Source organism: Vulpes vulpes, unplaced genomic scaffold, assembly GCF_048418805.1.
Source record: "Vulpes vulpes isolate BD-2025 unplaced genomic scaffold, VulVul3 u000000714, whole genome shotgun sequence".
Classification (NCBI taxonomy): Eukaryota; Metazoa; Chordata; class Mammalia; order Carnivora; family Canidae; genus Vulpes; species Vulpes vulpes.
Genome location: NW_027325749.1, coordinates 178,817 through 204,859, shown reverse-complemented (window position 1 = coordinate 204,859; position 26,043 = coordinate 178,817). Strand labels below are relative to the sequence as shown.

Sequence of the window (26,043 nt, the reverse complement as noted above, 5' to 3'; positions counted from 1 at the left end):
GCAGGAGGAGGCAAGAGGAGGAGGGGGCTGCCCTGGGCGGGAAGGAGGGAGGGGACAGCCCAGTGGCCTAGGTCGCAGGGGACGAGGCTGATGGGTCAACAGCCCCACGAGAACCTGACGGACGCTGGAGACCCCAGGTGGGGCCCCCTCGGCCCTGCTCACGGCCCAGTGTCTGCTGGGATGGCTCAGGGGTGGTCGTGCTCAGGGGCTCCGACAGGACGGGAGGTGAAATGGGCCAGGGTGGCAGAGGGGACAGCAGAGAGGGGAGCCCGGGGACAGCAGGGGGACGGCCAGGGGGCAGGGGGAGGCCGGCTGGACGCTGGGCAGTCAGGCCCTGGGGAGGCGGGGGGACCTCAGCGGGACGGTCACGGGGCACCCGGGCCACGCTGACAGCTCTCGGGCTGGTCCATCGAGGAGGGGGGCAGGTCACCCCCTGGGGGCGCCGAGGGGTCCCCGCCCAGCCCACCACCGGCAAACACCCTCCTCAGACCCCCCAGACGCCGCCCCCGCCCGCCCTCAGGCCGCTGGCAGCCCCTGCCCTCCCCGGGGGAGCCCTGCCCTCCCCAGGACGCTGGGTGCAGACGGGGTGTGTGTGTGTGTGTGTGTGTGTGTGTGTGTGTGTGGCTGTGGGGCCGGGGCCTCAGGGCTCTGCGTCTCCTGCCTTCCAGGGACAGGGAGCTGCCCGACCCCAGCCCCCGCGAGGCCAAGGTGAGAGCCCGTCCTGGGCCCCGGGCAGGACGTGGGGGGGAGCTGGGGCCAGCTGTCTGCACCGCGTCCCCCAGGACATCCCCGGGCGTCTCCCCAGTCCCCCGTCCCAGCGCTGCACGGGCCGCCGGGAACGCACCCGAGACCCGGAGCCGCGGTCCGCGGGGGGCCCTGTGCCTTCCTGGCTCCTCCGGGTCCCGCGGGGCACTGGACGCGGCCCGAGCGCCCACCTCCCGCGGCGGGAGCCTCACCTGCGGCCCCCGCCTGTCCTCTCCCAGAAACTCCGCCAGGAGACCCGGCGCGCGGACAAATGGATAAAAATGCTCAAGCGATGGGACCACTACCTCCCCAGCGAGAAGGTGGGGCGCTGGGTGCCCCCGAGGGCTCTCCGTCCCGACGGGGCTGGGGGGCCGCCCTCAGTGTCCTCCTGCCCCGTCCTCGGGGGAGCCCCCTGCCTGGGGAGAGTCTGCTGGGAGCCCGGGCCTCCCTCCCCAGGCCCCGGGACGGCGGTGGGGGAGCGTCAGGTCGGGGCCAGGGTCCCTGCTCCTCGCGGGGGACGGGGGGGGGGCGGGGGCCCAGATCCAGGGAGACCCAGCCTCTCTGCAGACACCCTGGAGCCGACGCCGGAACCTTCTAGATGCCTCGTGTTCCCTGGGCTCCAAGGGGCCGCCCTGGGCCCCTCTCACCAGCACTGCCTTCCTCCCCGCAGCTGCGACGCCGGGTGTACAAGGGGGTCCCGCCCCAGGTGCGGGGACAGGTGTGGCTGCGATTGCTGAACGTCGACCAGGTTAAGGCCAGCAATGCCGGGAAATACCAGGTGGGACCCGACCCGTCTACTCCCCGTGGACCCTCGGTCCCCTCCCTGCCCAGGGCTGACCCTCCGTGACCCCTCCCCACCCGGGGCTGAACTCCCGTGTCCCCTCCCCACCCGGGCTGATCCTCCACGTCCCCTCCCTGTCCAGGGCTGACCCTCAGTCCCCTCCCCGCCCACGACAGCTGGGCACAGGCCCTCACGCAGGCCCCGCGGGCACGGTGGGCACTCCCGCCGTCCCCGGCCTCCCAGGGGAAGGGTGGAGGTTCCTGCAGGACACACTCCTGTGGTGGCCCCGGGGCTCCCTGCCCAGGACGGCAGCTGCTGACAGGTCGGGGTCTGTGTCCCTGACGCCGGCTCCTCCTCCCGGGGTCTCCCCGCAGGCAATGAAGGAGGCGGCCCTGGTCTCCTCCCGGGACATCGTGCAGATCGACCTGGACGTCAACCGCACGTTCCGCAGTCACACCATGTTCTGGGACCGCTACGGGGTCGGGTGAGGCTGCTGGGCCAGCGGGGTTCGGGGGTCGGGGGCCCGGCCTGGGAGAGGCCCGGGGGCTTCTGTGCCGGGGACACGGGGTCTCCGAGGCCGGGGGGAGCGACGGCAGCAAACAACACACTGCCACGTGGTAGGGTGCTGGGGATGACCCCCGTGCCCCCAACCCCAGGGTCTCGGGGATGGGGAGGCCGCAGGACGGGGCCTCCAGGGGTCACCGTCTGAGCTGAACCCCAAGGGGGTGAGGGGCGGCCCCGTGAAGAGCAGGGGGCCGGGGTGGGGGCGTGGGGGGCACGAAGGGGACCTGGGGCCAGGGTGCATGGCCGCGGCTGGACCGGGACACGTGGACCCGACGAGGGTCGGACAGGTCAGGGTGACACCCACCCTCCGGTGCTTTATGTACTTCTGAATTCTGGGCATTTTGTTTTAGACAATTTGCACTTGGTGAGCACACACGGCATGACGCCCCCCCCCCCCCCAGACGCCGCCCCGGTCCAGGCAGGCCCTGCGCGGAGCACACGGGGCCCCAGGGGCAGGGGCAGGGGTCACAGCAAACCCCAGACTGGGGTCGCCTTTATCTGTAGACGTCTCCGTGTGCACCTTAGAGAAGGGGGTGCTCTGTGTCCGCAGCCCCCCACCCCATCCCCTCACCCACCGCCCCCATGCCATCCCCCTGCATCACCCCCCACACCATCCCCCACAACCCCAGACCCCCACCCCTACACTATCGGTCCCGCCCCCACCCCCACCCCACCCCACCCCCACGAGGACGCGGTGCAGCTGCCCCCTGTGGGACATGCTCAGCCTCCCCGGCCACCTTGGGGTTCTCTGGACGGCCTGCTCCCGTCAGAAGCCCGGGTGTCCCGCAGAGTCCCCAGGGGCCGCGGGGAGGTGGGGAAGGCAGGGAGCCCCCCGACAGGGGCTTGCAGGTGGGTGGAGCATAGGGTGCAGCTACCTGTGTGTGCAGCGGGCGGGGTGTGTGGGAGCCCGGGACCCCAGGGGTGACCTGCAGGGGCGCCAGGGGCGGGGCTGGGGATACGCCAGGCATGGGTGGCTGGGCTTCCCGGGCGGGCCGCTCGGACCGTCTCCCCACGAGAACTCGGTGCTCCTCCCTGCAGGGAACCTGCTGCCCCCCGGGGCCCCCGCGGCCCTCAGAGCGCGGCCGGGTCAGGCTGACCTGTGACCCCCGGCCCGCGGGGAGCCGGCCTCCAGCAGCCCGGGCCCGGGGGCCGCGGAGCCGGGGTGCAGACTCAGGCCGCCGTGCGGGGGGGCATCGGGCGGCTCCTGGCAGCGCTGAGGGGGCCGCACCCCGTACCCCCCCGTGCTCATAGTGACCCCAGGGGTTCGCAGCCTGTATCGGGGTCACACCTGCACGACGTTCCCTGCTCTCCTCACGGCGGCTCAGACCTGGAGCCCCGAGATGCTCTGGGATGGGCGGGCCCGGGGTGCCCCCCACAGAGTCCAGCCCAGGGACACCTGGGAAGACCTGGGGGTGCGCTCAGGGCCACGGATGCCCCGGCTGCGTGGGCTCGGGGCAGGGGTCACGTGGGGCTGGTGGTGTTCCCGGGACACGGGGCCGGGCCAGGCCAGGGCAGCGGAGGAGAGGCGTCAGGGGCTGCGGGGACCGGGGCAGGGGGAGCGCTGGCTCCCATGGGGGCGTGCGGGGGGGGGGGGGCCGCTCCAGGGCTGGAGGCCCGGGGCGCTGGCGGCGCTGGGGGAGCCCGGAGCTGCACACCCCACGGCGGGAGCCGCTCGGAGGCGTCGGACACCCCAGGGTGCACTGAACCCCCGGCACGCTGCACGTGTGAGGTCGCCGCCTGTCCCCGTGCGCAGACCTGACCCCGGAGATCGGCCCCCGCGGAGGGGCCCTGCGGGCCGCGGGGCCTGCGGGGCGGGTGTCGGCACCTCGGCGGCCTCGCTGGGCGGGGGCTGACTGAGCAGAGCCCCCCACTGTCCCCCCTCCTAGGCAGCGAGCCCTGTTCTGCGTACTGGCAGCCTACTCGCTGTACGACACGGTGAGTGTCCCTGCCCCCGCCTCCTGCCCCGCGGGCGGCCTTGTCCTGAGTGGTGGTGACCAGCGGGACTCACAGTGATGGCCCCGGCTCCACGGCCCCCGAGATGCCGGGGAGGGTCTCTCTCCTCCGGGACGGGCAGGGGGCGGGGTGCAGACCTCCCAGGGGAGGCAGGGCCTGCGTGCCCGAGGGCCGGGGCTGCCCGGGGCCCCCGCGTGCACCGCGGCCGTCCTAGAGCTCGGGTCTGGACCCTGACAGACGGCACTACCGACGAGAGCCCGGGCGGGGAAGGCTCCCACTCCCCCGAAGGGAACGAGGCCGAGGCGCCCAGGAGGCCGCCCCCTTCCACGGCGCATTCCAGAAGGGTCCCCGAGGACCCCAGCTCACACGCTCCCCGGGCCCCGCGGGGTGTCCTGGCCCAGCTCCCCTCGTGGGACCTGCCAGGGGCCACAGTCAGGCCCCCCCACCCCCCCGCCGACCTGCCCTCTGGGGGGTCTCCAGACCTGGCGGGTCCCCTACAGCCTGGCACAGCTCACGGAGGCCCCTCCTGCTGGCCTGAGGACGGGGGTCCTGGCACGGCGGCCGCAGGGCTCGGTAGCGGGGCCCGGGGTGCTCGCGCCCCAGCTGGTCCGGGTGGCCCTCACCTGCTCCCCCGCCCTCTGGGAGCCCCCTCCGGGAGCCCGGGCTGGGAGGGAGCCGGGGGAGCCTGACGCCCGCGGGGAGGGCTCAGAGGGGGCCTCGGGGCGCACGCCCTCCGTGGGGCTCTGGCTCTTGCAGGAGGTGGGCTACTGCCAGGGCATGAGCGAGATCGCGGCCGTCCTCCTCATGTTCCTGCCCGAGGAGGACGCCTTCTGGGCGCTGGCCCAGCTGATGGTGGGCGACCGGCACTCCATGCACGGTAGGGGCCCGCCGGGGAGCTCAGGAGGGCCTCCCTGCAGGCTGCTGCACCGGGGGGCAGGCGGGGACCCCCCAGCTCGCCCCCCCACGGGCAAGGGCCCCGCCTCCCCGGTGGCCTCGGGGTCCCGGAGCCACGGCCACCCGCCCCACCGTCTGCAGGCCAGGCACGCACTCCCGTTGCTCCCCCAGCCTCCCGCCGGGCTGCCGGCTTGTCCCCCAGGCCCCCCTGCCAGCCCACGGCCACACGGGGCCCAGGGGGCAGCGTCTCCCCCTCCCGGGGGCCCCCAGCCTCACTCCCAAGCCCCACAGCAGAGGGCCGTGCACGCCCATCACCCTCCCCGTGGCCTGCACCCGCTGCCCCTCGGGGCTGGGGACCCGCCTGTCCCCGCGGCGGCCCCCGCAGGAGAGAGGGTGCTGGGTCAGCCGGGCCCGGTCCTCAGCCCCCAGCCCACGCCCCGCGGGGTCTCTGTGAGGACGAGGGTCCCCGGGCCCCGCGCCCCCGGCCTGGGAGGCAGGCCCTGCCCTCTGGGAAGAGCGGATCCAGCCAGGGCTCCGAGGGCGGTGGGCGCACGGGGGTCAGGGCGTGGCGGGGAGGCCCCTGCCCCGACACCCCCCACCCCGCCTGGTGCAGGAGGAGGCCCTGACCGTGGGGGCCTGGGGCCTTCTCAGGCTTCTTCGTCCCGGGCTTCCCGAAGCTCCTCAGGTTCCAGAGACATCACGAGCGGGTCCTCCAAAGAGCTCTCCCGGACCTGAGGAAGCACATGGCGAGTGGGGGCGAGTGGGAGCTCCTGAGGCTCCGTCCCCGGAGCCCGGGGCAGGGGGTGGGGGGCATGGCCCTCCCTCCGAGCTGCCCAGAGTTGGGGTCACGTTCCTCCCCCTGGGGCCCGGGGGCGCCCTCGGGGCTGGGCTGGGCCGTGGGGAGCGCGTCCACCCGGCTCCAGGGGCCGCGGCGTGGGGCCTGAGCACCCCCTGCCCTCCCGCCAGGACGAGGAGCAGATGTCCACCGGCATCTACAGCCCCAAATGGTTTCTCCAGTGCTTCCTCGGCCGGGTGAGGCCCGCCCCCGGGACCCCCGCTCCCGGACCTGCCCCCTGCCCCCGGGGAGGGCCCAGCTCAGCCCCACCCTCCAGACGAGCCAGGCCCGACCCCGGGGTCCTGAGGCTGAGGCTGAGGCTCGCAGCCCAGCCCGTCCTGGAGAAGCCCAGAGGGTCCCTGGACGAGGTCCCGGGGGGCGGCCCGTCTCTGCCTCAGCTCCCCCGGGGGAGGCCGGGTCAGCCCGGGGTGTGGACGGGCCCTCGGCCCATCGGGCGGCCAGCCTGGGGTCCTCTCGAGGCGTGGTGTCGTCAAGTGCGGGCAGAGTCTGTGCCCCCAGGGGTGCGGGAGGTGCTGGCCGGGGTCGGAACCCGGAGCGGCCGGGAGTCCCTGATCTCCCTGGGAGGAGGGCACGCACGGGGAGGCGGGGGGCGGGGGGCGGGGGGCGGGGGGCGGGGCGCTGCGGGGCCTCGTCGCAGGCAGCCGGGGGCCAGATGGCAGGCCTAGCCTAGCCCCAGCCGAGCCCCCCAGGGGCCCTGCTCAGGCCGCTCCTCCCACCCCGCCGTCCCCCTAGACCCCCTTCTCGCTCACCCTGAAGCTGTGGGATGCCTACGTGTTGGATGGGGAGAGGGTGCTCACGGCCATGGCCTATACCATCCTCAAGGTGCACAGGAGTAAGTGAGCCCCCGGGAGCCCAGGTGTGCCGGGGGCGGGGGGCAGGGGCGGTGACCCTGGGCTCTGAGCAGCACCCAGACCTGGGGCGGGGGGACGGCGGGGCAGGCGGGTGCAGCGGGGCTCCCCGAGTGGAGCAGCGGGCAGGGGCCACCGCGGCCAGCGCACTGCCCGCGGCGCTCCTGGGCACAGCGGGACCCCAGCCGCTGGCCTGGGGGCCCCGGGGGCCCCAGGGCGGGGCCCTCTGGGTCTGACTCTCGCCCACCGCCCAGAGCGCCTCCTGAAGCTGCCCCTGGAAGGGCTCCGGGAGTTCCTCCAGGACTCTCTGGCCCAGCCCTGGGCCCTGGAGGACGAGGCCGTGCTGAGACACCTTCGGGCCTCCATGACCCAGCTCCGCAGGATGCGGTGCGACCTGCCCCCGCCAGGTGGGCTCAGGGCCCCGGCCCCTCCCGACTCGGCCTGCTGGGGCCGCCCACAGGGGACAGAGCCCCCGGGGCCCCCGTCCTCATCTCTGGGGCTCTCCTCTTCTGCTCCAGCCTCGGGGACCCCAGGCCAGGGCTGGGCGGGCGGGTACCCACTGCAGGGCCCGGGCAGCAGTGTGGGGGGCTGAGCACAGGGTCAGGCCGGGGGGGGGGGTCACGCGGGAGCCGTGAGGACCCCCGGGGCCCCCAGCGGGGGACACACAGCCTGCTGGAGACGCTGACCCCGTCGGCCTCTTTCCAGCGGGACCTGAGGAGTTCCCCACGAGGCCCCTGGGCCTGGAGCCAGTGTCCCCGGCGCCCGGGCCTCTCCTCCCTTCTCCGGCCTCTGAGCCACCGCCCAGGGTGGAGGAGCCGGCCTCCCCGGGCCCAGCCGCCCGGCCTGAGCCGCCCGGACCCCCTCCCGGCCAGGCCATCGTCCAACTTGCCCCCCAGCCCCGGCGGTGGAACTCCCTCCCCACCCTCCCGGGGCAACAAGGCGGTGCAGGCAGGCCGCCCCGGGACACGGCGGGCTTCAAGACAGAAAACGGGGTCTCCTTCCATTTGGCACCTGCCTGGGCCACCCCAGAGGCCCCGCGACGGACCGGGCCCTGGAGCACCCCCGGGACTCCCATCACGCGGTCCCCCCAGCCCCCTAGGGATGACGCTGTCGGGCCCAGGACACCCTTCCTGCCCCGCGGCCACTGCAGCTCGTGCCCCTCGCTGGGCAGTGACGGGCACAGCCAGGGCAGAGCCAGGGCGGCGCTGAGCCCGCTGCCCCGAGGCCCCGCACAGGCCCGGGACCCTCTGCCCCCCGCGTCCACGGGGCAGCTCGATGCTCGCGGGCCTCGGGGGCAGAGCGTGGCGGTGAGGGCGGGGGCCCGGAGGCTCCGGCCCGCCGTCACCGTGCCCTGCCTCGTCTCGCTGTGCCTCCCGGAGGGCGGCACCGCCCGCACGGGACACCAGCCCCTGACCCAGAGGGACCTGGGCTGGCCTGGCCCCGGGCTCTGTGGGGGCAGGGGCGACTCGAGCGCCTGCCCCAGGCCCAGCGCTAATGGGATCCAGCGCCCCGGGGCCCTGGCCAGGCCTGCGTTCTGGCCCCGGGCCGAGCGAGCCCTCTCACAGCAGGATGTGGCCTCCTGGGCCCTGGGCGTGCCCCACAGACCCAGGTCGCTGACCTAGGGCAGCCCTGGGGATCCCGGGACACCCCAGGGCAGGGCAGGGCAGCGGGGAGAGGCCCGTGGGCCCCACCCACACCCCCACCCCCACCCCCACCCCCACCCACACCCACACCAGGAGGCAGGCTCCTCCACGCGCTGGGGCTCCAGCAGTCAGTCACCCGGCCCCAGGGGGCCCGAGGCCGGGGTCCAGCTGCCCTGCGGGGACCCAGCGCAGGAGCCCATGGGCCGCAGGTCCACGTCAGCCCTGCCGCCCCCAGAACCGCCTCTCACCGCCCCGACCTCAGGACACGCGCCCCCACCCGGAGTCGAGTCCGCACAGGCTCCCAGGCGGGGGACTCCAGCACCCGCACCCCTGTGGGATTCCCGCTTTCCTCTAAGGACAGGAAGGTCTCCCAGGGGAAGGCGCGCACCCTCGGCTCTGAGCCCCTGTTTGCTGTTGCAAGTTCAATAAAGTGTTGTTGTGTGAGAGGGCACGGCCGGCTCGTTTCTGCGTCTCCCGGAGCTCTGTGCACGGGGTGCGGAGACACCCCCAGAGAGGAGGAGGGGGCGCCGCCCAGGCCCCGACCAGCCCCTGCGGGGGCGCCGCCAGGCACACACGGCTGACGTCCCCACGTGCCTTCCCGGGGCGGCCAGACGCCAGGGTCAGGACCCCGCAGACTCTACTGCGACTCAGCCTGCGCCCGCGGCCAGGACGGGCCTGGGACAGAGTGACAGCCGGGGAGCCTCAGGTCACCAGGGTCTGTGCTAAGCGCCCTGGGAGGTCTGTGCCCCCTCTGTCCAGGGGGCCTGGGCTGCCCGGGCTCCGGGGCGCTTCCTCCCCTCCCCGCCCCGGGCCTGTGCGCCTGGGGCACAGAGGGCCCGCGGGGCGGTCAGCGTGGCCCCGGAGCGGACGTCAGGACAGCAGGCCCTTGCAGCTCTCACACCTGGGCCACCCTCACCGGGCGGGCTCAGCGTGCACACCCGGTGCTGCTGGATCCCTCGCACCAGAGTGTGGAGGGCACCCTGCACGCCCTGGAGAGTAGGGGCTGGGTGAGCGCGGGGCTCGGCCTGGGGGCAGGCAGCGCAGGGGACCGAGGGACCCCGGCCCCGTCCCCACCCCGACTCCCACACACACACACACACAGGCAGCCCCAGGGCTCCCCCCACGGGCAGCCGGCCCCTCAGGAGCTCCCCCCAGGGCGGCCCCGAGGTCTGGCTCCCCGCTGGAGCTGGAGAGGCATCGGGGAGAAGAGAAGCGGCCGGCGCTCGGCGGGGACCCGCTGCCACCCACGGGAATGTGGCCGAGCCGGACCTTCCAGCTCAGCTGACCCCCCGGCGGGACGGGACGGCACGGGACGGCACGGGACGGCACGAGGGGGCCCGGGTCGGCCGGGAGAACCCAGCTAGCCGCCCAGCGCCAGCACCGGAAATGATGGTGCTTCTTCAACCGTTTCGGCGTCAGGACGACGCGGCCCGAGGATCAGATCGCGGCACGGCGACAGACAGGCACACACCCCAAACCCAACAAACGTCGGAATCCCCCGACTGTTGTCAGACAGCAGCCGGACGGTTACAGACGTGACGCTGGGGTCCCCGGTAGGACACACGGAGGACGCTCCAGACCACGGCTGCAGAGGCGCTGGAGGCCCAGGGATGCGCCTGCGGGTGCCCACGGGGAGCGCGGGGCGGCGGGAAGCACCCTACAGAGGGGGGCCCCTCCTGGGAAAGGACGCCGGGTCCCCGCGAAGGCTCCCGATGCTGACAGCTGTCCCCCTCTCCTTCAGCTTCTGGTTCCCCCCCCGCCCCATTTTGCTCTTCCTGATTCTCCGTCGGCCTCCGCCCTGCATCCGAGCCACTGACCACACGGGCTTCTTTAGGACGTCGGGTCCCAAAAGGAGGCCGAGCTCTGGCTCCCGGGATCGGGAAGGACCATCGCCGAGGTTTATGCTGATCCCCCCGAGCTCGTGCCTTCCCGGCTCTTCTGTCCTGCAGAACGAGGGGAGGCACGGGCCTTACGGGGAAGGAGGCCCACTCCCACTCGGGCGGGACCGTCCCTCGTGGGGGACCCCGTCATCTGGGCCCGGGAGAGCGAGCGGGGCCATCAAGAACAGGTCGCAGGCTAGACATGGTCCGCTCTGAGGTTTGTCCTGAAGCGAGCACTCCCCTTCCACGTCACGCTGTCTTAGTTCATCCATTTATTATTTGTTAAAGGTTTTACGTTTATGTCCTCTCTACACCCAACACGGAGTTCCAGCTCACAGTCCTGACATCAAGGTCCCCCGACCAGGCCGGCCAGGCACCCCAGGGCCATGTTTCTCATCTCTTTGCTGGCTCGCCTATCTCTGCACCCAACTGGGACATCGAGTCCACGACGGGGGAGCTTTAGCTACCTCCGAACCCGCAAGAACCCGGAACGTTCTCGCTGTGTCCCCATCCTAGAACGACCTTCGCCGTCGAACAGCAACTCAAATAAATCGGCAGCCAGCCCAATGACTCCTGGTCAAGGAAACGGCCAACTTGTCACGTGTGTGGGCCCCGCTCCCTGGGCTCCCGGGGCTCCCGGGGAGGCTCCGCTTTCTTTAACATCGACCAAGGTCCCAATGACTCCACCGCACCTCGACGCCGGGGCTCAGTTTCTGCCCTGACACGACACAGGCAGCTCGTCGGCTTCAGTTACTCCCTGTCAATCAATCAAAGGGAGCCTGGCCGCTCTCGGGGTGGTTGGGGTGGTTGGTAAGAACACGCGACTCTTGTTCTTGGGGCGGAGAGTTCAAGCCCCATGTGGGTGTAGAGATGACAGAAAAATAAAATCTTAAAAAGAAAATCAGTCAGTCGGTCTGGGGGAGACACAGCCCCGGATCCCACAGGGGCAGGGAGCCAGCTGACGGGTCTACGCACACTATTAGAAGCAGCAGAGCACAAAGTCAGAACTTCCAGAAGTCTGCTAGAGGGGGCGACACGCCGGCCTCGACGGTGCTCGGGAGGCGAAGTGGGGGGCGGCCCCTGGAGCGACAGGGTGGGCTCAGGGTCCCCGGGGTCCCAAGGACGGTGGCGCCAACGGTTCCCAGGCCCAGGAGCGGGGACCCCGGCCGAGGGCCGCGGGACTAGGGCCAGCTGTCTGCCCTGTGTGGCCACAAACTGCAAACCCCTGTGCGGTCACGGGGCCGCGTCCCTGGGCCGGGCCAGCAAAGGCCAGAAGTGGGAGGAGACCCTCCCGGGCGGGAGGAGCACGGGTCTCCCCCAGGGCAGCCCCTAAAACTTGGAGGTTTGAAACTCAGTCACTTGTCCGAGATAAAAAGAAAAAAAACAAAACAAAACAAAACTCGGACACAGGCAGGGTGAACGCAGGGTTCTGACAGAAACGGTGGAGACAAGAGGGCTTGATGGCACATCAGAAACTATATGCCAATAGGACAACCTACAAGAAATGGACACCATGACACTATATATAGAAAACTACAAAAATGAACAAACAAAAAAATGTTAGAACCGGTAAATGAATTCAGTAAAGTCACAGGATACATAATTAATGCACAGAATTCTGTTGCATTCCTATACCTCAGTAAGAAGGTAAGAAAAAGAGAAACTAAGACATTAATAAAAATAAATTTAAAATGAAACAAAAAATAATATTATACTTAAGAAAAAACCTAAGGAAACAGCTATAAAAACTTACTCTGAAGACGATGATGGAAAGAAATCGATGACACAAAGAAACGGGAAGAGACACTCCACACTCGTGGACTGAAAGGGTACGAAGTGTCTTCACAACCGAGAGCAGCCCAGACATTCCTATAAACCCTATCAAAATGCCCCCAGTATTTCTCACAGAGCTAAGATAAATGATCTTCAACTTTGCATGGAACCTCAAAAGACCCCAGACAGGCGAAGCAGCCTTGCAAAAGAAAAGCAAAGTAGGAAGCTTCACATCGCTAGATTTCCAGTTATGTCACAAAACTGTTGTGATGAAGACAGTACGGTCCTGGCACGACAACGGACACACAGACCAAGAGCACAGAGCAGACCTCCCAGAAATGAACCCACAACTATGTCGTCGTTTAATCCTTGATAAAGCTGGAAAGAATATCCAGTGGGGAAAAAAATCTACAAATGGTGTTGGAAAAACTGGATAGACACAAGCCAAAGAATGAAATTTCTAGTTTTTGATTTTACTTTTGTGTGTGGCTAAATTCCTAGAAAATATATAACCCACCAAAACTGACACATAGAGAAATAGAAAATTTGAATAGACCAATTCTCAGCGAAGCTGTTGAGTAATAGAAAAAAAATTCCCAAAACGCAGAAGTCCACGACCAGATGGCTTCATGAGTGAATTCTATGAAACATTTAAAGAAGTATTAAAGCCTAGAAAGAGTATTATGCTAAGCACAATATGCCAACCCTAACCCTAACCCTAACCCTGACCCTGACCCTGACCCTGACCCTGACCCGGAAGCCTCCCCGCGGGTCCTGAGGAGGCCGGGCCCCTGTGGGCGTGGACGCGACCCCCACACGGCTGTTTCCCGTCTGTTGACTACGTGGGACTCCCAGCGCTGAGAGGGCACCTCCGTGGCTTGTTCCTGCTCTCGGGGGAGACGATTTCAGGTCGTCACCCTCGGGGATGACGTCAGCTGCGGGCCTTCCTACGCGGCCTCTCCTCTGTTGACAGACCTTTCCTAAAACCCCCTGTGCTTTTCATGCTTTGTTCTGTCAAATGCGTTTTCTGCGACTCTTGAGGGGATCGTCTCCTTTCTCTTTGTTTTTGTTGTTTTTTTAAAGATTTTATTTATATATCCTTGAGAGACACCGAGAGACGAGAGAGAGAGAGAGAGAGAGAGAGAGAGAGAGAGAGGCAGAGACACGGGCAGAGGGAGAAGAAGGCTCCGTGCAGGGAGCCCGATGTGGGACTCGATCCCGGGACTCCAGGATCACGCCCTGGGCCGAAGGGAAGGCAGGCGCTGAAGCGCTGAGCCCCGCCGCCCCCCTCCGCCCCGGGCCGCCCCATGTCCTTTCTCTGGTTAACGGGATGGATCGTGCTGAGTGATCAGAGGGGCCGCGGGGGGCAGGTGGGCAACGTGGATGAACAAATAGGGAAAGCTACAAGCGTGTGGTTCTAAATAAAGGAATCCCGGAAATTTAGAAAGTACGGCCTGGCAATAGAGTCAGGACCGTGGGGACAACTCGGTACGGGGACAGACGGTGACGCCGCTTCTCGCGGGGAGAGCTGAGCGAGGCACAGAATTGTCAAGTCGCCAGCTGTAGCCCTGAAACTACTGTCCCCTTGGGTGTCGACGGCACTTCAATAGATACCAAGGAAAAGGGGTTTCCGGTGGGAATCCCGGTGGGTCCGTGAAAGGCATTTACACGGTCGTGACGCACACGAAGGCGCCTCTGCAGAGGGGATCCAGATGCTCACGTGTCTTCATGTTAATGTTTAGAAGATGTACTTGGGAGACGGTGCGGGGGGCAGGGGCGGAGGGACAGGGGGAACCTGGAGCGGACTCCTCACCCACCGGAGACCGAGCCCCACCCGAGGCTCCACGCCACAACCTGGAGATCCTGGCTTGAGCCAAACTCAAGAGTCGACGTGGAACCGACGGACGGAACCACCCAGGAGCCCCTCAAATGCTCCTAACTGCAACCCCACGCTGTGAACCCTGGGGGGCGGGGGGGGGCATCTGTGACCCCCAGTCTGCCTTGAAGGGCGGGAGGCCTGCAGGGCCCGAGGATGGGAACTGAGGATGCGGGAGGCTGCCTGCATCGCCTTCCCGCCCGGCGTGGGGACAGGACCCTCCCCCGGGACCCTCGGCCACCAGGGTGAGGGCTGAGTGCTGATTGGACCCCGCCTGCCCACAGTGATGATGCGGGACCCCGCTCTGGGCGGAACTGTGGTGCCCCCGGGTTCCACCGCTGCCTGGTGCCCACTCTGCGTCCGCAGACCTTCGGAGGCACCGGTGCTCCGGATCTGGCTCGCAGCGACCCGACTCTCCTGCTCTCCCCAGTAGCCCAGGACTCGTCTCTCCTCAGTACCCCCACGCTCCCACTCTCCCCAGTACCCCGCTACTCCCACTCTCCCCAGTACCCCGCTACTCCCACTCTCCCCAGTACCCCCACCCTCCCACTCTCCCCAGTACCCCGCTACTCCCACTCTCCCCAGTACCCCCACCCTCCCACTCTCCCCAGTACCCCAGTGCATAAAGAGGAGGCGCCCACACAGCGACAGGTCACAGGTGAGTGGCAGCTGATCCCTGATCCCCGCGGGCCACAGTGGGGCCTGTGGATCCGCGTGGGGGCACAGGCCTCCCGCGCTGGGGTCCACAACACCCCGACCCCCATGCGATGACCGTGAGCAGCTCCCACAGCCCTTCCACAGCCCCACGGGGTGAGAGCGGCCACCCTGCTGCCCCCGTCCAGGGAAGGAGGCTGCAGTCGGAACTCAGGCAGCTCCCCCGGGACCCCCGCTCCCCTGTAAGCCCTCTGCTGTGCAGGCACCCAAGCCATGACCTTTCCAGCCTGTCCTAGACGCATGGACCCCGACAGGGGTGACTGTCACCCCCCCATCCCGCCCTGCGCCCGCTGGGTCCCCCTGGCCCGTGAGCAGGCTTGCTCTTCAGGCTCCAAAGAACGTGGAGTCCCTCGTGCTCCCCCAGGGCCCCCCTCAGGCTATTCACACATCGCTGCCCTCAGGGTGGGGAGTTCGGTCGCACTCTTGCTGGCATCAGGTTTTAATTTTGATGAAGTCCAGTCCGTCGCTTTCTCCCCTTGGTCGTGTGCTTGTGGAATCTCGGAGAAACCTTCCATTCCCGCCCCCCCCCCCCCCAAGCCCGCAGGGACACTCGCTGGCCGGCCCACCCACCACCATCTCTGCGCCGGCCCCGGGCTGGGAGACGTCACCCCCGAGCATCAGGTGGGCAGTTCCCCGGAGCCCCTGGGTCCCCCGCCCGTGTGCTCCTGATACCGGGGTGGGAGCGCTCTGTGACCCCAGCGTGACGGCGTGCCCTGGGACAGTGGCTGGGAAGGTGGACTGTCGGTGGGCGACGGACAGACAGACAGGCAGCGAGGGCCCGTGTGTGATGCCTGTGCCCCTCGGGGCTACGGGGTTGTCTCCGGCTCCGGTCAGACAGAGGGGCGCCCGCCCACGGGGAGCACCCGGACGCATGTGTCCTCGGAAGGTTCTCACGCGCCGTCATCCTTGGATGTGTTTGGATTGCAGCACGATGCAGGAGGACCCGGAGACCCTGCTGGCCTTGCAAAGGGCCAATATCGTGGCCCAGTACCATCAGGTGAGGCCCAGAAGGGACCATAGACACTACACACCCACGACAGGGGGGACCGTACCTGCAAGAGCAGGTGAGGCTCAAGAGGGGATCAGAGCCAAGGATGAGCCAGGTCAGCCCAGGCAAGGACCACAGTCACCAGGAACAAGTGAGACCCTGGGGATGGTCCCGGTGTCAGTAGCAACTAAGGGTCCATCCTGGATCCTCGTCATTGGTAGCGGAGGAGCCCAGGCACCAGGTACAGGTGAGGCCCGGGTGGGGACCAGAGTCACCAGGTCCAGATGAAGACCACAGCTACCAGGTCCAGGTGAGCCCAGGTGGGGACCAGAGTCACCAGGTTCAGGTGAGGCCAAGGTGGGGACCACAGTCGCAGATCCACATGAGGCTCAGGTGGAGACCAGAGTCACCTGGGTGAAGCCCAGTTGGGGACTAGAGTCACCAGGCCTGGGTGAGGGCCAGGTAGGGATCAGAGTCACCAGGTCAAGTGAGGCCCAGGTGGGGACCACAGTCGCCGGGTCCGGGTGAGGCCCAGGGGGGGATCGTCACTGATAGACAGAAGCAGGTGAGGCTGCCAGGCTGCGCCCACTCTGGCGCCCGGCCAGTCTCAGAGGGTCGGCGCTCCCTCAGGATCCAGGGGAGGGAGGAGCCCTTCTGCTCCCTCCTGTCTCTGTCCCCACTCCCCTGCTCTGATCGGTCCCCACCACGGAGCCCCCTCTGTTGCAGGCGCCCCAAGCAGGGTCTCCGCAGGACCTGTCACTGTGCAAGGTCGCCGACCACCAGGGCTTTCTGCAGTGAGTCCCCTGGACACCCCTCATCCATCCCAGGGCGGGTGGCCTTTGCAGGAACACCTCTCTGGAGGCTGACCCCCCCGCCCCCAGGTCGGGACCTGGTCCCCTGGAGCCCTCTGAGGGCCATGTCTGCGCTGGGTTGCAGCTGAGACACCCCGGAGGCCGACCCGGGACGTGGGCAGGAAGGGAGCTGGGCCCGGGGGAGGCCCCTGGACACTCAGAGGAGGGGCCCCCACGCCTGCTTTGGGCAGGCCCAGGTGTCAGCCTGCTGCATCCGGGGGTGGTGGTGGGGTGGGGTGTCCAGTCCCTTCAGCAGGGGATCCCGCCCGTGAGGGGCTCTGGGGCCGGGGCGTGCTCTCCGTAGGGGGACGGCCTGGTCTGGGCCGAGTCCGCAGGGGTGCTCTCGCCCACACCCGAAGGCTTTTGCGGGGCTGCAGGTGGATGCCGGGGACCAGGCCAGCGCAGGGAGGGGGGGGGGCCGCAGAGGGAGGCCCCGACCAGGCAGGAGGAGGCAAGAGGAGGAGGGGGCTGCCCTGGGCGGGAAGGAGGGAGGGGACAGCCCAGTGGCCTAGGTCGCAGGGGACGAGGCTGATGGGTCAACAGCCCCACGAGAACCTGACGGACGCTGGAGACCCCAGGTGGGGCCCCCTCGGCCCTGCTCACGGCCCAGTGTCTGCTGGGATGGCTCAGGGGTGGTCGTGCTCAGGGGCTCCGACAGGACGGGAGGTGAAATGGGCCAGGGTGGCAGAGGGGACAGCAGAGAGGGGAGCCCGGGGACAGCAGGGGGACGGCCAGGGGGCAGGGGGAGGCCGGCTGGACGCTGGGCAGTCAGGCCCTGGGGAGGCGGGGGGACCTCAGCGGGACGGTCACGGGGCACCCGGGCCACGCTGACAGCTCTCGGGCTGGTCCATCGAGGAGGGGGGCAGGTCACCCCCTGGGGGCGCCGAGGGGTCCCCGCCCAGCCCACCACCGGCAAACACCCTCCTCAGACCCCCCAGACGCCGCCCCCGCCCGCCCTCAGGCCGCTGGCAGCCCCTGCCCTCCCCGGGGGAGCCCTGCCCTCCCCAGGACGCTGGGTGCAGACGGGGTGTGTGTGTGTGTGTGTGTGTGTGTGTGTGTGTGTGGCTGTGGGGCCGGGGCCTCAGGGCTCTGCGTCTCCTGCCTTCCAGGGACAGGGAGCTGCCCGACCCCAGCCCCCGCGAGGCCAAGGTGAGAGCCCGTCCTGGGCCCCGGGCAGGACGTGGGGGGGAGCTGGGGCCAGCTGTCTGCACCGCGTCCCCCAGGACATCCCCGGGCGTCTCCCCAGTCCCCCGTCCCAGCGCTGCACGGGCCGCCGGGAACGCACCCGAGACCCGGAGCCGCGGTCCGCGGGGGGCCCTGTGCCTTCCTGGCTCCTCCGGGTCCCGCGGGGCACTGGACGCGGCCCGAGCGCCCACCTCCCGCGGCGGGAGCCTCACCTGCGGCCCCCGCCTGTCCTCTCCCAGAAACTCCGCCAGGAGACCCGGCGCGCGGACAAATGGATAAAAATGCTCAAGCGATGGGACCACTACCTCCCCAGCGAGAAGGTGGGGCGCTGGGTGCCCCCGAGGGCTCTCCGTCCCGACGGCCCTGGGGGGCCGCCCTCAGTGTCCTCCTGCCCCGTCCTCGGGGGAGCCCCCTGCCTGGGGAGAGTCTGCTGGGAGCCCGGGCCTCCCTCCCCAGGCCCCGGGACGGCGGTGGGGGAGCGTCAGGTCGGGGCCAGGGTCCCTGCTCCTCGCGGGGGACGGGGGGGGGGCGGGGGCCCAGATCCAGGGAGACCCAGCCTCTCTGCAGACACCCTGGAGCCGACGCCGGAACCTTCTAGATGCCTCGTGTTCCCTGGGCTCCAAGGGGCCGCCCTGGGCCCCTCTCACCAGCACTGCCTTCCTCCCCGCAGCTGCGACGCAGGGTCTACAAGGGGGTCCCGCCCCAGGTGCGGGGACAGGTGTGGCTGCGATTGCTGAACGTCGACCAGGTTAAGGCCAGCAATGCCGGGAAATACCAGGTGGGACCCGACCCGTCTACTCCCCGTGGACCCTCGGTCCCCTCCCTGCCCAGGGCTGACCCTCCGTGACCCCTCCCCACCCGGGGCTGAACTCCCGTGTCCCCTCCCCACCCGGGCTGATCCTCCACGTCCCCTCCCTGTCCAGGGCTGACCCTCAGTCCCCTCCCCGCCCACGACAGCTGGGCACAGGCCCTCACGCAGGCCCCGCGGGCACGGTGGGCACTCCCGCCGTCCCCGGCCTCCCAGGGGAAGGGTGGAGGTTCCTGCAGGACACACTCCTGTGGTGGCCCCGGGGCTCCCTGCCCAGGACGGCAGCTGCTGACAGGTCGGGGTCTGTGTCCCTGACGCCGGCTCCTCCTCCCGGGGTCTCCCCGCAGGCAATGAAGGAGGCGGCCCTGGTCTCCTCCCGGGACATCGTGCAGATCGACCTGGACGTCAACCGCACGTTCCGCAGTCACACCATGTTCTGGGACCGCTACGGGGTCGGGTGAGGCTGCTGGGCCAGCGGGGTTCGGGGGTCGGGGGCCCGGCCTGGGAGAGGCCCGGGGGCTTCTGTGCCGGGGACACGGGGTCTCCGAGGCCGGGGGGAGCGACGGCAGCAAACAACACACTGCCACGTGGTAGGGTGCTGGGGATGACCCCCGTGCCCCCAACCCCAGGGTCTCGGGGATGGGGAGGCCGCAGGACGGGGCCTCCAGGGGTCACCGTCTGAGCTGAACCCCAAGGGGGTGAGGGGCGGCCCCGTGAAGAGCAGGGGGCCGGGGTGGGGGCGTGGGGGGCACGAAGGGGACCTGGGGCCAGGGTGCATGGCCGCGGCTGGACCGGGACACGTGGACCCGACGAGGGTCGGACAGGTCAGGGTGACACCCACCCTCCGGTGCTTTATGTACTTCTGAATTCTGGGCATTTTGTTTTAGACAATTTGCACTTGGTGAGCACACACGGCATGACGCCCCCCCCCCCCCCCCCCAGACGCCGCCCCGGTCCAGGCAGGCCCTGCGCGGAGCACACGGGGCCCCAGGGGCAGGGGCAGGGGTCACAGCAAACCCCAGACTGGGGTCGCCTTTATCTGTAGACGTCTCCGTGTGCACCTTAGAGAAGGGGGTGCCCTGTGTCCGCAGCCCCCCACCCCATCCCCTCACCCACCGCCCCCACGCCATCCCCCTGCATCACCCCCCACACCATCCCCCACAACCCCAGACCCCCACCCCTACACTATCGGTCCCGCCCCCACCCCCACCCCACCCCACCCCCACGAGGACGCGGTGCAGCTGCCCCCTGTGGGACATGCTCAGCCTCCCCGGCCACCTTGGGGTTCTCTGGACGGCCTGCTCCCGTCAGAAGCCCGGGTGTCCCGCAGAGTCCCCAGGGGCCGCGGGGGGGTGGGGAAGGCAGGGAGCCCCCCGACAGGGGCTTGCAGGTGGGTGGAGCATAGGGTGCAGCTACCTGTGTGTGCAGCGGGCGGGGTGTGTGGGAGCCCGGGACCCCAGGGGTGACCTGCAGGGGCGCCAGGGGCGGGGCTGGGGATACGCCAGGCATGGGTGGCTGGGCTTCCCGGGCGGGCCGCTCGGACCGTCTCCCCACGAGAACTCGGTGCTCCTCCCTGCAGGGAACCTGCTGCCCCCCGGGGCCCCCGCGGCCCTCAGAGCGCGGCCGGGTCAGGCTGACCTGTGACCCCCGGCCCGCGGGGAGCCGGCCTCCAGCAGCCCGGGCCCGGGGGCCGCGGAGCCGGGGTGCAGACTCAGGCCGCCGTGCGGGGGGGCATCGGGCGGCTCCTGGCATCGCTGAGGGGGCCGCACCCCGTACCCCCCCGTGCTCACATAGTGACCCCAGGGGTTCGCAGCCTGTATCGGGGTCACACCTGCACGACGTTCCCTGCTCTCCTCACGGCGGCTCAGACCTGGAGCCCCGAGATGCTCTGGGATGGGCGGGCCCGGGGTGCCCCCCACAGAGTCCAGCCCAGGGACACCTGGGAAGACCTGGGGGTGCGCTCAGGGCCACGGATGCCCCGGCTGCGTGGGCTCGGGGCAGGGGTCACGTGGGGCTGGTGGTGTTCCCGGGACACGGGGCCGGGCCAGGCCAGGGCAGCGGAGGAGAGGCGTCAGGGGCTGCGGGGACCGGGGCAGGGGGAGCGCTGGCTCCCATGGGGGCGTGCGGGGGGGGGGGGGCCGCTCCAGGGCTGGAGGCCCGGGGCGCTGGCGGCGCTGGGGGAGCCCGGAGCTGCACACCCCACGGCGGGAGCCGCTCGGAGGCGTCGGACACCCCAGGGTGCACTGAACCCCCGGCACGCTGCACGTGTGAGGTCGCCGCCTGTCCCCGTGCGCAGACCTGACCCCGGAGATCGGCCCCCGCGGAGGGGCCCTGCGGGCCGCGGGGCCTGCGGGGCGGGTGTCGGCACCTCGGCGGCCTCGCTGGGCGGGGGCTGACTGAGCAGAGCCCCCCACTGTCCCCCCTCCTAGGCAGCGAGCCCTGTTCTGCGTACTGGCAGCCTACTCGCTGTACGACACGGTGAGTGTCCCTGCCCCCGCCTCCTGCCCCGCGGGCGGCCTTGTCCTGAGTGGTGGTGACCAGCGGGGCTCACAGTGATGGCCCCGGCTCCACGGCCCCCGAGATGCCGGGGAGGGTCTCTCTCCTCCGGGACGGGCAGGGGGCGGGGTGCAGACCTCCCAGGGGAGGCAGGGCCTGCGTGCCCGAGGGCCGGGGCTGCCCGGGGCCCCCGCGTGCACCGCGGCCGTCCTAGAGCTCGGGTCTGGACCCTGACAGACGGCACTACCGACGAGAGCCCGGGCGGGGAAGGCTCCCACTCCCCCGAAGGGAACGAGGCCGAGGCGCCCAGGAGGCCGCCCCCTTCCACGGCGCATTCCAGAAGGGTCCCCGAGGACCCCAGCTCACACGCTCCCCGGGCCCCGCGGGGTGTCCTGGCCCAGCTCCCCTCGTGGGACCTGCCAGGGGCCACAGTCAGGCCCCCCCACCCCCCCGCCGACCTGCCCTCTGGGGGGTCTCCAGACCTGGCGGGTCCCCTACAGCCTGGCACAGCTCACGGAGGCCCCTCCTGCTGGCCTGAGGACGGGGGTCCTGGCACGGCGGCCGCAGGGCTCGGTAGCGGGGCCCGGGGTGCTCGCGCCCCAGCTGGTCCGGGTGGCCCTCACCTGCTCCCCCGCCCTCTGGGAGCCCCCTCCGGGAGCCCGGGCTGGGAGGGAGCCGGGGGAGCCTGACGCCCGCGGGGAGGGCTCAGAGGGGGCCTCGGGGCGCACGCCCTCCGTGGGGCTCTGGCTCTTGCAGGAGGTGGGCTACTGCCAGGGCATGAGCGAGATCGCGGCCGTCCTCCTCATGTTCCTGCCCGAGGAGGACGCCTTCTGGGCGCTGGCCCAGCTGATGGTGGGCGACCGGCACTCCATGCACGGTAGGGGCCCGCCGGGGAGCTCAGGAGGGCCTCCCTGCAGGCTGCTGCACCGGGGGGCAGGCGGGGACCCCCCAGCTCGCCCCCCCACGGGCAAGGGCCCCGCCTCCCCGGTGGCCTCGGGGTCCCGGAGCCACGGCCACCCGCCCCACCGTCTGCAGGCCAGGCACGCACTCCCGTTGCTCCCCCAGCCTCCCGCCGGGCTGCCGGCTTGTCCCCCAGGCCCCCCTGCCAGCCCACGGCCACACGGGGCCCAGGGGGCAGCGTCTCCCCCTCCCGGGGGCCCCCAGCCTCACTCCCAAGCCCCACAGCAGAGGGCCGTGCACGCCCATCACCCTCCCCGTGGCCTGCACCCGCTGCCCCTCGGGGCTGGGGACCCGCCTGTCCCCGCGGCGGCCCCCGCAGGAGAGAGGGTGCTGGGTCAGCCGGGCCCGGTCCTCAGCCCCCAGCCCACGCCCCGCGGGGTCTCTGTGAGGACGAGGGTCCCCGGGCCCCGCGCCCCCGGCCTGGGAGGCAGGCCCTGCCCTCTGGGAAGAGCGGATCCAGCCAGGGCTCCGAGGGCGGTGGGCGCACGGGGGTCAGGGCGTGGCGGGGAGGCCCCTGCCCCGACACCCCCCACCCCGCCTGGTGCAGGAGGAGGCCCTGACCGTGGGGGCCTGGGGCCTTCTCAGGCTTCTTCGTCCCGGGCTTCCCGAAGCTCCTCAGGTTCCAGAGACATCACGAGCGGGTCCTCCAAAGAGCTCTCCCGGACCTGAGGAAGCACATGGCGAGTGGGGGCGAGTGGGAGCTCCTGAGGCTCCGTCCCCGGAGCCCGGGGCAGGGGGTGGGGGGCATGGCCCTCCCTCCGAGCTGCCCAGAGTTGGGGTCACGTTCCTCCCCCTGGGGCCCGGGGGCGCCCTCGGGGCTGGGCTGGGCCGTGGGGAGCGCGTCCACCCGGCTCCAGGGGCCGCGGCGTGGGGCCTGAGCACCCCCTGCCCTCCCGCCAGGACGAGGAGCAGATGTCCACCGGCATCTACAGCCCCAAATGGTTTCTCCAGTGCTTCCTCGGCCGGGTGAGGCCCGCCCCCGGGACCCCCGCTCCCGGACCTGCCCCCTGCCCCCGGGGAGGGCCCAGCTCAGCCCCACCCTCCAGACGAGCCAGGCCCGACCCCGGGGTCCTGAGGCTGAGGCTGAGGCTCGCAGCCCAGCCCGTCCTGGAGAAGCCCAGAGGGTCCCTGGACGAGGTCCCGGGGGGCGGCCCGTCTCTGCCTCAGCTCCCCCGGGGGAGGCCGGGTCAGCCCGGGGTGTGGACGGGCCCTCGGCCCATCGGGCGGCCAGCCTGGGGTCCTCTCGAGGCGTGGTGTCGTCAAGTGCGGGCAGAGTCTGTGCCCCCAGGGGTGCGGGAGGTGCTGGCCGGGGTCGGAACCCGGAGCGGCCGGGAGTCCCTGATCTCCCTGGGAGGAGGGCACGCACGGGGAGGCGGGGGGCGGGGGGCGGGGGGCGGGGGGCGGGGCGCTGCGGGGCCTCGTCGCAGGCAGCCGGGGGCCAGATGGCAGGCCTAGCCTAGCCCCAGCCGAGCCCCCCAGGGGCCCTGCTCAGGCCGCTCCTCCCACCCCGCCGTCCCCCTAGACCCCCTTCTCGCTCACCCTGAAGCTGTGGGATGCCTACGTGTTGGATGGGGAGAGGGTGCTCACGGCCATGGCCTATACCATCCTCAAGGTGCACAGGAGTAAGTGAGCCCCCGGGAGCCCAGGTGTGCCGGGGGCGGGGGGCAGGGGCGGTGACCCTGGGCTCTGAGCAGCACCCAGACCTGGGGCGGGGGGACGGCGGGGCAGGCGGGTGCAGCGGGGCTCCCCGAGTGGAGCAGCGGGCAGGGGCCACCGCGGCCAGCGCACTGCCCGCGGCGCTCCTGGGCACAGCGGGACCCCAGCCGCTGGCCTGGGGGCCCCGGGGGCCCCAGGGCGGGGCCCTCTGGGTCTGACTCTCGCCCACCGCCCAGAGCGCCTCCTGAAGCTGCCCCTGGAAGGGCTCCGGGAGTTCCTCCAGGACTCTCTGGCCCAGCCCTGGGCCCTGGAGGACGAGGCCGTGCTGAGACACCTTCGGGCCTCCATGACCCAGCTCCGCAGGATGCGGTGCGACCTGCCCCCGCCAGGTGGGCTCAGGGCCCCGGCCCCTCCCGACTCGGCCTGCTGGGGCCGCCCACAGGGGACAGAGCCCCCGGGGCCCCCGTCCTCATCTCTGGGGCTCTCCTCTTCTGCTCCAGCCTCGGGGACCCCAGGCCAGGGCTGGGCGGGCGGGTACCCACTGCAGGGCCCGGGCAGCAGTGTGGGGGGCTGAGCACAGGGTCAGGCCGGGGGGGGGGGTCACGCGGGAGCCGTGAGGACCCCCGGGGCCCCCAGCGGGGGACACACAGCCTGCTGGAGACGCTGACCCCGTCGGCCTCTTTCCAGCGGGACCTGAGGAGTTCCCCACGAGGCCCCTGGGCCTGGAGCCAGTGTCCCCGGCGCCCGGGCCTCTCCTCCCTTCTCCGGCCTCTGAGCCACCGCCCAGGGTGGAGGAGCCGGCCTCCCCGGGCCCAGCCGCCCGGCCTGAGCCGCCCGGACCCCCTCCCGGCCAGGCCATCGTCCAACTTGCCCCCCAGCCCCGGCGGTGGAACTCCCTCCCCACCCTCCCGGGGCAACAAGGCGGTGCAGGCAGGCCGCCCCGGGACACGGCGGGCTTCAAGACAGAAAACGGGGTCTCCTTCCATTTGGCACCTGCCTGGGCCACCCCAGAGGCCCCGCGACGGACCGGGCCCTGGAGCACCCCCGGGACTCCCATCACGCGGTCCCCCCAGCCCCCTAGGGATGACGCTGTCGGGCCCAGGACACCCTTCCTGCCCCGCGGCCACTGCAGCTCGTGCCCCTCGCTGGGCAGTGACGGGCACAGCCAGGGCAGAGCCAGGGCGGCGCTGAGCCCGCTGCCCCGAGGCCCCGCACAGGCCCGGGACCCTCTGCCCCCCGCGTCCACGGGGCAGCTCGATGCTCGCGGGCCTCGGGGGCAGAGCGTGGCGGTGAGGGCGGGGGCCCGGAGGCTCCGGCCCGCCGTCACCGTGCCCTGCCTCGTCTCGCTGTGCCTCCCGGAGGGCGGCACCGCCCGCACGGGACACCAGCCCCTGACCCAGAGGGACCTGGGCTGGCCTGGCCCCGGGCTCTGTGGGGGCAGGGGCGACTCGAGCGCCTGCCCCAGGCCCAGCGCTAATGGGATCCAGCGCCCCGGGGCCCTGGCCAGGCCTGCGTTCTGGCCCCGGGCCGAGCGAGCCCTCTCACAGCAGGATGTGGCCTCCTGGGCCCTGGGCGTGCCCCACAGACCCAGGTCGCTGACCTAGGGCAGCCCTGGGGATCCCGGGACACCCCAGGGCAGGGCAGGGCAGCGGGGAGAGGCCCGTGGGCCCCACCCACACCCCCACCCCCACCCCCACCCACACCCACACCCACACCAGGAGGCAGGCTCCTCCACGCGCTGGGGCTCCAGCAGTCAGTCACCCGGCCCCAGGGGGCCCGAGGCCGGGGTCCAGCTGCCCTGCGGGGACCCAGCGCAGGAGCCCATGGGCCGCAGGTCCACGTCAGCCCTGCCGCCCCCAGAACCGCCTCTCACCGCCCCGACCTCAGGACACGCGCCCCCACCCGGAGTCGAGTCCGCACAGGCTCCCAGGCGGGGGACTCCAGCACCCGCACCCCTGTGGGATTCCCGCTTTCCTCTAAGGACAGGAAGGTCTCCCAGGGGAAGGCGCGCACCCTCGGCTCTGAGCCCCTGTTTGCTGTTGCAAGTTCAATAAAGTGTTGTTGTGTGAGAGGGCACGGCCGGCTCGTTTCTGCGTCTCCCGGAGCTCTGTGCACGGGGTGCGGAGACACCCCCAGAGAGGAGGAGGGGGCGCCGCCCAGGCCCCGACCAGCCCCTGCGGGGGCGCCGCCAGGCACACACGGCTGACGTCCCCACGTGCCTTCCCGGGGCGGCCAGACGCCAGGGTCAGGACCCCGCAGACTCTACTGCGACTCAGCCTGCGCCCGCGGCCAGGACGGGCCTGGGACAGAGTGACAGCCGGGGAGCCTCAGGTCACCAGGGTCTGTGCTAAGCGCCCTGGGAGGTCTGTGCCCCCTCTGTCCAGGGGGCCTGGGCTGCCCGGGCTCCGGGGCGCTTCCTCCCCTCCCCGCCCCGGGCCTGTGCGCCTGGGGCACAGAGGGCCCGCGGGGCGGTCAGCGTGGCCCCGGAGCGGACGTCAGGACAGCAGGCCCTTGCAGCTCTCACACCTGGGCCACCCTCACCGGGCGGGCTCAGCGTGCACACCCGGTGCTGC

The 26,043-nt window shown here is 70.8% G+C and overlaps 1 protein-coding gene across 1 annotated transcript in view; it reads left to right on the top strand.

Moving 5' to 3' along the window:
• Positions 1-26,043, top strand: part of LOC140596773 (uncharacterized) — a 69,211-nt gene that overhangs the window by 28,931 nt on the left and 14,237 nt on the right. The window contains exons 14-26 of the mRNA XM_072745262.1: positions 4,701-4,919; positions 5,588-5,682; positions 5,903-5,968; positions 6,525-6,624; positions 6,895-7,047; positions 7,346-7,544; positions 20,788-20,836; positions 21,611-21,731; positions 22,400-22,494; positions 22,715-22,780; positions 23,337-23,436; positions 23,707-23,859; positions 24,158-24,356. Of these exons, the coding sequence (XP_072601363.1) occupies positions 4,701-4,919; positions 5,588-5,682; positions 5,903-5,968; positions 6,525-6,624; positions 6,895-7,047; positions 7,346-7,544; positions 20,788-20,836; positions 21,611-21,731; positions 22,400-22,494; positions 22,715-22,780; positions 23,337-23,436; positions 23,707-23,859; positions 24,158-24,356 (1,615 nt within the window). The remainder of the gene's footprint in view (positions 1-4,700; positions 4,920-5,587; positions 5,683-5,902; positions 5,969-6,524; positions 6,625-6,894; positions 7,048-7,345; positions 7,545-20,787; positions 20,837-21,610; positions 21,732-22,399; positions 22,495-22,714; positions 22,781-23,336; positions 23,437-23,706; positions 23,860-24,157; positions 24,357-26,043) is intronic.